Consider the following 12,453-nt stretch of genomic DNA (forward strand, 5'->3'; position numbering starts at 1 on the left):
AGACATAAATGCTTATGTTTGTTTTTCTGGTTTGATTTGCAGCCAACTTGCAAGAAAAACTAACAGATTTCCTGCCAAAACTGCTAGATTGTTCTACAGAGATCAAAGGTTTCAATGACCCGCCAAAGTTACCCTCCTACTCCACACATGAACTGTGTGAAAGATACGCCCGAATCATGTTGTCACTCAGTCGAACTCCAGCCGATGGAAGATAAATTCTGCAGACCTTCCTAAGCACATTGTATAAACTTTTTTAGTTCTTAAACCTTGCCTTCCTGTCACAGGGTTTGCTTGTTGCTGCTATAGTTTTTAACTTTTTTATTTTAATAACTGCAAAAGAGAAATGACTGTACAAACTTTAGCCAGACTGCAAACAATTAAAGCTGAGAATCGCATGGCGCTCAGTCGTTTCAACCAGAATTGATGCAACATGCAAGTCTGATCATTATGGCAAAACTGCTTTTTTGCCATTTATCTGTTACAGTATTACTTTGCTTTTATCTTAAGATCCTTTACTTTATCAACAGCTGTCTGGATCATTTTGTGACTGCAACTACTTTAAGTGTCCAGTGCTGTGTAAATACATGGTACTTGGTAGCTTGTAAATGAAAAGAAAGAATAAAGTTTTATTTATGGCTACTTCTGTGTTTGCAAGCAGATACCTTGTATATTATTGTAAAATACGGGTATTTTTAGAAGAGATATGGTATATTGATGGGTTACTCAATTTTATAGACAAGGTTCTTCAGGATTTATGGCCAGTTTCCTTTCAGGTAGTCGGAGGTTACTGTATGTGAATATAATGAAAAACTGTCACAGTATTATACACAATGGTGTTTTGTATATTCTTCACTGGTCTGTATGATACTGCACCTGAGCACTTTAGTGTGCACGTGAATGGCCATGCCAAATCTTTTCTAATAGTAGGGACTGGCTTCTGAAGCAAAACAATAATGGCACCTTCCTTCTATTCTTAGAAAAAAATGGAAGTAAAAAAAATTAAAAGTATTTTCAGTATAAATATATTGCACCCTCTGAGCAAAACTTCTAAAAATTGATTTAGGTAGAGAAAATAAAGGTTTTAAAAAACGGAATTTATGAGGCTTAAGGATTAATCCATTTTTAATTGGTATTTTAGTCATGTAATTGACCAGAAATAAAATCGTAGCGTTAATTCTTTACTTGAAATGGGTTGCTATTGTTGCAACAAAATATCTCAGAAATCTTTTATCTGTCTTAATTAAATTTCTTTTGGAAGTAAAAGAACATATCTATTTGGCTTGTTTTGTAGAACTGAAACACTGTCTGGTTTTAATGAAGAAACTTAATTATTTTGTGGAAAAAGAGATTTAATGCGTCCCTAAGTAATCCTGTTACCTGACACTATTTTGATTCCTTCTCTTTTTAGAAAACGTTTTGTGTTAGATCAGTAAAATATGTGAATATTTATTTGTGTTTTTATTGGAGCAACACAACTTTTCCTTACAGGCTTTCAAGTGGTGTGAATATCTGTTAATAAAGGCCACAGAGGGAGGGGTAGGAGTGATGAAGTTCAGACCACCTAGAAATGCAGTGGGCAGAAATGTGGGCATCTCATATGCAAGAAGCAGCAGAGTTCAATCTCGGCATGTATCAGTCTGAGAAGTTTTTCACTCTGGAGAGACACTGGATCACAGTGTACTGGGAGTAGAATGTGGCCTTCAATTCAGAATCTGTTCAGGGCTGTTCTCCACTCCTCTCTTCAGTATTGCAGTGCTTCATGCTTTTTCAAACTACCCATTTATTTTATCAAATTCTTTTTTTAAAAAAGAATATTGATATTGACCTTTTACAAGTGAAATACTGCACAGGAGCCTTATTTTAGGTCTGAGACTGTTGATGTGTGAAATATCCCTCTTAAGAAAAAAAGGTATGCTTACCATGAAATGGGAGAGAATACATTTTAAAAGCTTTCACATTTTGCCCCTGTTCCACTTTGATTTGAAACTCAAGAATATGCTTACTTAGCGCTGTATTTTTGAACAAGGTTTTGAACAGATCGCTTCCCACTTTTTCAATAATAGTAAAAGGAGTTAGTTGTGAAAGAGCAACTTTGTTTTGTTATGGCTAACAGGTTTTGAGTTTGCGTGTTTGTGGAAGCTTTTAAGGAAAGCTCCCCTCTTACCCTGAAAGAGCCAGTTACCCTCATCTGGTTAATCTTTCATGACAAACACACGGGGAAAGGCACTCTTTCTAAGGTAAAAAGAGAAACTATTTCATTTGGGAAGAATACCTAAGATATTTTAATTGAAGCAAGAAAGGATGAGGTTTGTTCTTTGTTGCAGTTTTTTTTGTTTTCAGTTTCTGAAAGTATGAAAATAATCCATTGAAGTTCATTGTACTGAAGATAAATGTGTATTCCCTTGCAAAGAAACTTTTGAGTTGAATTGAGAAGGCAGTAGAGCAGAAATAAATATATATGTATTTTGCAATTTCTATATATTTTAAATATACGAGTTTAAACTTTCAGCAAAATCGTTAATTTTGTCTTAAAAGCCTTGCTTTTCTCACTGCAGTAAGGCAGTTGATAGTTTGGATTCACAATGCCCAGCACTAAACATCTACAAGTAACTGCAAGGTAGTAAAACACACAGTCCATTTGGCTACCTGATACTCTGGGACTGAATTATGTAAGGAGATATGGTCTCTTTGGTATTGTGAAGGTCCTTATCAGGGTTTCTTTTTTCAGTTAATAGAACACAAAAAGATTAAGGAAACTTAACCAAAATTCATTTACAAAATCACCTGCACCATCAGGTGAAAGATGGTGTTTTTTCCAGATGTTGCTTCATACTGAGAAAGACCCTGAGGTTGTCCTTTTTCAGTTAATTGCCTTTTTTTTATCCTGCCCAAGCATGTGTCTTCATTTTAGCTTCCCAATCCTATTGCTGTACTTGAAGTGATATTTTGGTAGTATCAAGAATGCTGTTGTTTCTAGTTCAAGCTGCCATAGCAGGTCTGTTAGCCTCAGCCTAGCAGAAGGCTATGAGCAACAGCAGAATTGAGCTGAACAAGTGGAGAGGATGGCAGGAGTCAGTTTGTACTTCTAAGATGTGGTGGTATTTGGAATCACACCAGACACCAAAACTTGACCTTCGCTATTGAATCAGCTTTGTGGACAGTCTGTGCTTTACTGCAGGAACAGCTTTGCTCTAGAAAACCTGAAGTATGAGCAGAGCCAAAAGCACATGCTTCGTGTTCAAGCATTAACATACCAAAATTTTGTAATGTCTGTATTAAGTATCTTTCAGGTTACTTTTAGGCTACTCCTGTGAAGATTGCAGCTCCAGAAAGGACCTGGACACCAACACACAAGAGACAGCTGGATACTGTCCAACAAACGTAAAGGTTCATAAAGGGAGACAATGGTTGCTGCCCATATTCTTCATTTGTCACGTTTCCTTCTTTCAAGCTCCAGTGAGTCCAAATGTCTGTGGGAGGCCTTATATAAGCACAAGGTAAAGAATTTTGATGGAACGATACACCAAGTCTGCCGTGAGTCACTCATCTGTGCAGCATTTTTCAACATAAACGCGTTTTTTTAAAAAATACATATTCTAGGTTTGAATCTGGAAGAATGCCAAAAAAGTGAGTATCAGTCTTGGCAGTGAGAGGAAAGTGGTTTGCATCTTTCCATTTCTTGTTTCTGGAGAGGAGATTAATACAGATATGAAAATGCTCTCATCTAAAGAGGTCTTCTAGCAAAATGCAGTAGATGGAATTCCAAAGGGGAGTGAGTGATTCAAGTGAAACAACTATTTTTCATGTTATTTTAAGCCAGTGTTTCTTTACGTACTGTGTCCTTGAAGATCTTTTGAAGTCCTGATCTTGGTGGATAAGTTATTCACTGAAAACACTTTTAACTGCTAAAGAGCATCTTTTTTTATAGGCAAGAACCAGCAGAACATTCCTGCTTGGTTCAGCATTTCTATTCCCGTTCTGATCCATATGGGAGCAAAGCCCCCGAACTTTTGCAGACACGTCTGTTGCTGCTGTACACACATGTGCTCCAGCTTTATTGTCATGCCCTTAAAATCTTGGACTTGGCTGTGGAATGTTCTCAATTATGAAATTCAGATCTTTGCTGTAAGTAGCAGGAAAGGACTCTTGCCTCTCAAAAACTCTTTCTTGAGGTAGCACTTTGAAATAACAGCTTGACTTGCTTTCTGGTGATTGGGATCAACCCAAATCCACTTCTTGCAGGCTGGGAAATGCACAGTGGGAAAGGCTTATTTTCAGGATGATGGTCACAGGATGGATTTATCATGAGTATTAGGATATGGTCATTCTTCATCGCTCTCTTCATATCTAAACTGATGTACCTCTTAAAGTTTGGGCTCCATGGTTCATTCTTTCACTTTTTATTTCCCTCTCCCCTGTTCCCCAGTGAAGTCACCTGAATATTAATTTTCCAGGCTTTGTAGTTGGTTAAGTCTTTGATTCACCATCACCTTGAACTAACCACTGTGCCTTCACCACCAGGATACAGAACCAGGATTCCTCTGCTTCCGTCTGATTAGTGTGGGCTTCAGGTTTTGTCTTGCTTTTCCTGGAAATGCCTGTTCAGGATCTGTGGGCTGAATAACACCATCCACATGTATACTGTCTGGCAGCTTAGCATTTGAGAGCCTGAAAGAGGGAAGTTATGGATAGTTAGCCAGAGTTAACTAAACTGCAGAGTTCTTCTGTACCATGTCTTGGCACATCAATTAAAAAAAAAAAAAAAGGGAAATAATTTGTTGGAGCCTGACTTAACTGAGCACTTTAGGAGTGTGAGGGGTGTCTTGTGTACTGTATCAGCACTGTCCTGGTTTATGAAGGTTGTAGACGCTGTTCCTCATGTGCAATAATCTTCAGTTTACCCTGATCTTTATACTTTGTCTTGAATTATTAAAACTGCAGTCAAACATAACTTCTGGTAAAAAGCAGATTTTCCTGCTGTGCTGATTTCAGTTGGTAACTGCAGTCCTTACCCATGTTTGTGTTCTGTGTCTGAGTGTTTCCTATCACTGTTCAGGACCATATCTGCTTTTTTATCTGTGTTAAAGTTCCCTGGACCCATTTACACTTCGTGGATATACAGGCAATAGGGGAAGGGCAGTAATTGCTCTAGATACTGTTCAAGAAACAAAGTGTTCATTTTGTCTGTGACCTTTAATCTGTAACAGTAAAACTTTTCAGCTGAATGTGGACTAAGGGCTTGGGAAGCTTGTGGGAGTCTGGGGAGGGGTTGCTTAAAAACTATCAATAATACAGGATCATGAGCTGGAGGGAATTGCTATGTAAACATAGTAAACTTTTATGTGGATTAGAAAAAAAATACTTTTGTTGAAGTAAGTTTTAAGCAAAGAAGTCAGTGTTATATAATGCAATTTGAAGAAAACCTCCTGTGTTCTTAGGGAAGATGTTGGAGTGATTGGCTTTGGTAAGGAACCTTGATTGGTGAAACCAAAAAACTTGTAAGTTTAAATAGTTCAAGGTAAAGTACATTCTTGTAAGCTGGTTATGAAGCTCTTTTGTCTGGAAAGTAAAAAAAAAAAAAAAACCAAAACAACAAAAACAAACTGCCCCCACAAAATCAAATAATCCCCCTATTCCTCCAGGAAGATAATACTGCTCTGCACAGTCCAAGTTGAGTTTGGATGTCCAAAAAAACTTCTTATTTCCTCCCTCCCTTGCTCAGTCTGTTTAAACAAGTACATTGTTTTGAAATGCATATAATTTCTCTTTGAATTTCTGAAGGAAAATTTGTCATCTCCATTATTTTTCAACGTGAGATTAAAACCTGTCATTGTACTTGGCACTGGCACTTGTTCCACCCTCAGCTGATGGTGATTTTTAGTTTTGTGGTTGTTGCAAGATGCTTGAACAGATGATTTGTCACTTCAGTTTCCTTCTGTAGGATGTAATCCTCAACATTCTTTGCATACAAAGGTTTATACTGCTGTGTTGGAGGAATTTACTCCCCTCCCCCCTTATCTTGGTTCAATTTAAGGCTGTTACTCAAATGCTTTGTAGGGAGGAAGTGAAACAGCACTGATTCTGTTCACCATTGGTCTGCTCCACTGGAGACAGTGACATCCCTGTGCTACTTGGACTTATGAGATTTTATGGTGCTTTGTGCTCTGTGAATTTGTTTGAAATGGAATGTGATGGAGTTAATTACCTGTTGGTTGCAGCTGACAGAGAAGAGCCATAATGTTGTTTTCTGTTTAATAACAAAGTAAAGTGACATTATTTCTCCCTTAACACAGTTCCCCACAAGATTAGGAAAGCTGCGTATCTTTTCTAAGAAAGTAGAAGTTTCTAGGTAAGATCTGGTAAGTGTTCAAACTGGTCATAATCCCTTTGGGAAGGCACTTTCATGCATAGTGTGTTTGTTCTCGTCTTTGTTCCTGGAGTAGGCACACAGCTAAGCACACTGATTTAAAAGTATGTAGGGTGGATTTTTATCTGCTCTGTAGTAATTTTATATGTTTTCTTTGGATAGGCTTGTTTTGTAAATGTCTAATGTCAGTTCTTGGTAAGCAAGAAAGAACGGTGCATTCCAATGAGAATTTTCTGTCAGTTCAGCGAAGTTGTGAAACTTTGCAGTAATTATCCTCAGTAATGTCTATGCTATTACCTGGCTAGCTGCCTACTGTCCCCAACCAAGGCACTTCTGAAACTAAGTAGTGGGCTCAGGGCAGACTATCATTTTCTTGATTGCTTGGTTGTTTATTTTTTTTTCCTTTGTTTGTTTTTTTCAAGGAAAAGATGAGTTGTGTGGCAAAGAGAGCTACAAGAGGTTTAAGATAGATACCAAATACTGGTAAGCTCTGGCTAAGAGGGGAAGAGACACAAGTACTACAGTCAGGTTTAAACTAATCTGTCTTGAGTTATTTCTGCTATTAAGACTGAATGATTTGGAGTGGTTGCACATGCTATTCACAAGCCATCTATAAAAGGGTGCTGTGCAAACTGCAAACAGTGTCTACAGGGAAGTGCTGGACAATGAGTAAATGTTGAGGGCTTTTAAGTACTGTACTTCTAACACCTCTTTCGAGAGAGAGAGTATTGTGGAGTTTGGTCCCTGCAGACTTCAGAAAAGACATGACAGGTGTTGTCAGCTACAGAGACGCTCAGAGGTATGAGCAGACAGAGATCTTTCATCAGGATTTCTGCAGGTGGCTTTGTTCCCTGTTCCTGGGTTTGAACAGACTCTTTGCCCAGAGGGGACTCAGTGCTTCTCAATAATGTAGGCAAAGCTGGATTAGTCCATGAGAAGTGATGGAGTGGGGCTCCCTACTGTAGAAGAGGGGAAACAGGTGTATTTTGGACAGGAACCTTAGGGGGACCGGCATGCTTTTTTTTGGAATAGGGACAGCTGAAAACAGTTGGGCAAAGCCCCATCTTTTCCACCAGAGTCACTGTCTGCACTCTGGCTGTTCCCCTCCTTGTCACCAGCTGAGTCTCTCAGCTGTCTCCTTCCTCGGCTGAGTGCCAGCTTTGCCATACTCCTGCGTAGTGTCACACCTGCGAGCTCATTTTCACTTCAAGTCCTTTCTGAGTCTCTCCTTTCTAGGGTACAAGCCCTGTTGGATAAGGGAAGGATGGCCTTACTTTCTAACAGTGAAGAGGACTATCCTATTTTAAACCTGCACTCAACTGAATCCAGCTTACTGAGTACTCAGCTATATTGTGATTGACTGACTGACTCATGGCAAAGTGTATCCTTCAGGTTTTACAGCATTTTTGTATTTCTGTAGTCATTGCTTATATTTCTGCTCCCTGATGAAGAGCTTTTTGCAGGATGTGTGTGACTCCTTCCCTTCACTAGTAGTACTTCCTCTGGAAAGAAGTTTCCAGTAAGAAGAAACCTCTCCTGTCATGACATCACAAAACTGTCCATGGAATAAACAAAAAAAGCTGTGTGCCCTGTGGCCAAGAAGGCAAATGGTGCCCTGGGGTGCATTAGGAAGAGCATTGCCAGCAGGTCAGGGAGTGATCGTGCCCCTCTGCGCAGCCCTGATGAGGCACATTTGGGGTGCTGTATCCAGTTTTGGGCTCCTCAGCACAGGAGAGACATGGAGCTCCTGGAGCAGCTCCAGTGGAGGTTACAGAGATGATGAAGGGATGGAGCATTTCTCTTATGAGGAAAGGCTGAGGGAGCTGGGGTTCTTCAGCCTCGAGAAGAGATGACTGAGATGGGACCCCATCCATGTCTGTCAGTGTCTGCAGGGAGGAGTCAGAGCATGGACCAGGCTCTGCTCGGTGGTGCCCAACAATGGCACAAGAGGCAATGGGAGAAACTGATGCCCAGGAAGTTCCACCTGAACATGAGGAAGAAATTCACTGTGCAGTGACCGAGCACTGGAACAGATCACCCAGAGAGAGTGTGGAGGCCCTCACTGGAGATATTCCAGAAGTGTCTGGATGCAATCCTGTGCCATGTGCTCTGGGATGACCTGGCTTGAGCAGGGAGGTGGGACCAGATGACCCACTGTGGTTCCAAACTTACCAGTCTGTGATTCTGCGATAAATCATAAATTTTGGTCTTGTGGCCATCTCAGACAGCATTAAAAGACGTGAGATTGTAATGGGAAAGCTCCTTTGGTAATCAGTGGTCTCCCTGAAGGGAATGATGGTGCTTCATGCAGCACCCGGTAGAGTTGGACTTGGCACTAGGCTTTCTTTGACACCAGCACAGTGTGCTCTCACTGAACAGCCTTCACAGCTCTGCAGTGATAGCAAATGTTCCAACAGCATGTGCAGCAGGATTGCATGTGGGAATCTACTTTTACATGTTAAGCCCCAGAGTTAAGAATTTCAGCATCAGTCCTACCGATTCAGGCCTCCTACACCGGAGAAAGATAAAAATGTTAAAATGACATCAGACACACTGCAAATGAACACGGATGTGATGAAACTGAAACTTTTGCTGTCTGAAAATCTTAACATGGTGGCAGCCTAGCGATGAAGAATGCAGCTAAAATACTTGAAGTTCAGTTTTGATCAAGCTCTTACTGTATTACAATATTTTAAAAGTTTCTATTTCTTATATGGCCTATCTCCTTAAAGAGTCTGGAAGGTTTCAGTGGAGTGCTTAGTGGCAGTGTACATACTTTTTAATCTATTTTTTCCAAATTTGTTGAGCTTTTTCTCTGACCTGCATAGGAAATGATTTTAAATGAATGCATTGATTTGGACAGCTTTTCTCCTGTAAATATATGGAACGTGTGCTATTGACAATGCTTTTATGTTGCTGACTTTACAGAGCCTGGGGTTTTTCTGGGTTGGAGTTGGTTTGCTTTATACCTTTCTATGTTTTCTGAAGAGCCTAATGCTGGCAGTGATCCCTTCAGAGCCTCTGATGCTGCACTGTCCCGGGGAACAGGGGCTGCCAAGGGATAAAGTATATCTCTGCCGTGCTCCATGAAAAACGTGAACGCTGCCCTCAGCCATGGACACAGCTGCCATCTGAGAGGGCTGTGGGGACCTCTAGGGTAAAAGGATTCTGGAATACTCTGCATTTGTTCCGTCTATGTATATGTACTGAGAGTACCTCAGTGTGGATTTGGGTGATGAGAACTGTGGGCTGCCCAGGCAGCTTGTACACTCCCCATTGCTGGCAGCGTTCAGAGCCAGGCTGGATGCAGCTCTGGGCACCCTGGTGCGGTGGGAGGCGTCCCTGCCCGTGGCCGGGATGGAGCTGGGCGCTGTTCCAGGTCCCTGCCAGCCCAGGCCGCTCCCGTTCCCTGCCCGTGGCCGGGATGGAGCTGGGCGCTGTTCCAGGTCCCTGCCAGCCCTGGCGCTCCCGTTCCCTGCCCGTGGCCGGGATGGAGCTGGGCGCTGTTCCAGGTCCCTGCCAGCCCTGGCCGCTCCCGTTCCCTGCCCGTGGCCGGGATGGAGCTGGGCGCTGTTCCAGGTCCCGGCCAGCCCTGGCCGCTCCCGTTCCCTGCCCGTGGCCGGGATGGAGCTGGGCGCTGTTCCAGGTCCCTGCCAGCCCTGGCGCTCCCGTTCCCTGCCCGTGGCCGGGATGGAGCTGGGCGCTGTTCCAGGTCCCGGCCAGCCCAGGCCGCTCCCGCTCCCGGGCAGCGCGGGCATGGCGGGGCGTCCCGCGGGGCCGCAGCGGCACCTGCCGGGCCGCGGCCTCCACTGCAGGCCGGGATCCCGCGGTCCGTGAGGGGCCGAGCTCCGGGATGGTTCTGCGGGAGCACCAGAGCCCTGCGAGCCCGTCGGGACCCGGGGGGGGCTGTGTAAATAAACGTAGGCACTTGGAGTTTCCCGCAGTGAACGCTCTGCCGAGCAGAAGGGCTCCGGAGAGGTCCCGTGGAAGCCTTTTTTCCTCTCAGGGCACTTAAGACCTGCAGCAAGGGAAAAGTAATTTTACACCTTTAGTTGCGTGTTCCTGTGAATCTGAACAATTCCTTTCTTCCCTTCGGCTGGAAATGAGATGTAGATTTTACCAGGGGAAGCCTGAAGTGATTAGAGACTGTTTTAGGACAGGCAGCTTCTTTCAGTAGTTTTTTGTAATGGCTGCAGTTCCTGTGGCAGATTCATACTAATCTGCTTTCTGAATTTAAAACAGCCTGGGGCGGTGTTCTTAGCAACTGGTCCTTTTCCTCTGAAATTCACTTTGTCATTGGTACCAGTGCCATGGCTGTGGCAAGATGTACCAGCTCCCAGGAAGCATTCCTAGGAAAATCAGTGGGGCTTTTTGAGACTCAGGTGTGCCTGTGAACAAGAGAATTCAGGATAGTTTATTAGCAGATGTTTAAAAATAATTTGACATATTGTGAATTTAGCCTTTCTACCTTTAAGGTTGTGTATAAATGGGAGATTCAGGAGAGCTACACACTGGAAATTTTCAGGAGCTTTTGTTGTAGGTTATTTTGGTTTTGCTTAAATTTCTATGAAAATAGTAATTTTGCTTATTTATATATTCACATTTTATGTCTGCTAGTGATGTCTAGCAGGAAAGAGAAAGAATAGTTTATGAAATAATGAAATAAGATTTCAGTTGGATGCCTAGAGCAAGTTAACTACTAATTAGTGGGTTAGTAACTAACTGATGGGTTACCTGCTTCTTTGGAAGTATGTACATGTGAAAAAGCAACAGTGGATACAAGATGACCTGGCTTAGTTGAGGTCACAAAGGAAAAGTTCCACAGAGATACCTGAGTGAGAAATAAAATTGCCACTTTTTTTTTACTGCTACTCTTCCTAGCAAATCAGATAATTTTGACGTCCTGTGCCCAAGAATGGCAAAAATAGCAAGTGTAGCAGTGCTTGTCAGGACTGAAGTATCAGCATCATGATATCATGACAGTGGAACACAAAGTTTGTGGCTTGAGCTTTTCTGCTGGATTTGAACTTCAGAGCAAGTTCAAACCTGAGCTTGATCAGGTCATTCTGGTGCCCACCTGAAAACTGAGGCATTCAGGGGCTCCAGCATCCCCTTTGCTACCTGCAAAAGAATGAAGAACAGATTAATCTTTATTGTGCTCACCTAGTTTGAGATTCAGTAGGCAGACCAAAGATTGCTTTAGCTAATTAGGCCCTCTAATTGGATTTAAAAAGTTATTAACCTTTTAAATAGGTTCTCCAGAGTGGCATGTCAGCATGTTCTGAGCTAATGTGCAGCCAGCTATTGGTTCCACTTGCAGGGCTGACAAGCAGAGGGCAGGCAGGGTTGAGTTGCTCCTTGGGGAAAGGAGGGCAGGGAAAACTCTGTGTCCCTGCTTTGCCGTGTCAGGGCTACAGGAGAGGAAGGTGGTGCAGGTTCTCAGGATGCCCAAGTAGCTGCTGCCTTGTCTTCTCCATCACTTCCTGCTTATGGAACCAGCTGGGATTTTATCAGGAGGCTGAAAGAAGAAATAAAACTCTCACAAAGCGCTTTTTTTTCTCCTTTGATGCTGTCTTGCCTTTGTTTTTGTCCCTCCTGTGGCATATATTACATTTCTTCATCCCACAGACTGGAAGGGGTTCCCCCTGAGATGCGCATTACAGAGTACTGAGAACGACTGGACAAACTGGAGGGGGGTGTGTGTGTGTATGAAAAGCTAAAAAATAGAATGATGTTATTTTCTGGGCATATTGGAAGGTATGATTAGTCTTTTAAAATATTTGGACCAGCTCTGTTGGTGACTTTTTAATTCTTGATGAATTAAAGTGGTGTACAGTGTTTGTGCTTCTGTGCCACTCAGTGCCACGTGTGCAAGACCAAAATAGCACTACATGAACATGTCAGAGATAACCTGAGATGTTTAGATACCGTGACTTGTGGTCAAAGTTATAGAGATGGATGAATTTGTGTTGCTGTAGCATATCTACAAGATCTTTCCTGCAGGCATTTCTTCTTACCCAATGTGCTTTAGGACTTACAAAATTTTCTTTTTTTCCAAATGTGCAATGTATGAGGTCATATGGGCA

At 42.3% G+C, this 12,453-nt stretch overlaps 1 protein-coding gene across 2 annotated transcripts in view; it reads left to right on the forward strand.

Annotated features, from left to right (window-relative positions):
• Positions 1-2,084, forward strand: part of USP25 (ubiquitin specific peptidase 25) — a 90,471-nt gene extending 88,387 nt beyond the window's left edge. For both annotated transcript variants that reach the window (XM_032097255.1, XM_032097263.1), the window contains one exon: positions 43-2,084. In XM_032097255.1, the coding sequence (XP_031953146.1) occupies positions 43-215 (173 nt within the window). In that variant the 3' untranslated portion in view covers positions 216-2,084. The remainder of the gene's footprint in view (positions 1-42) is intronic.
• Positions 2,085-12,453: the final 10,369 nt, after the last annotated feature.

Source organism: Corvus moneduloides, chromosome 2 (assembly GCF_009650955.1).
Source record: "Corvus moneduloides isolate bCorMon1 chromosome 2, bCorMon1.pri, whole genome shotgun sequence".
Lineage (NCBI taxonomy): Eukaryota > Metazoa > Chordata > Aves > Passeriformes > Corvidae > Corvus > Corvus moneduloides.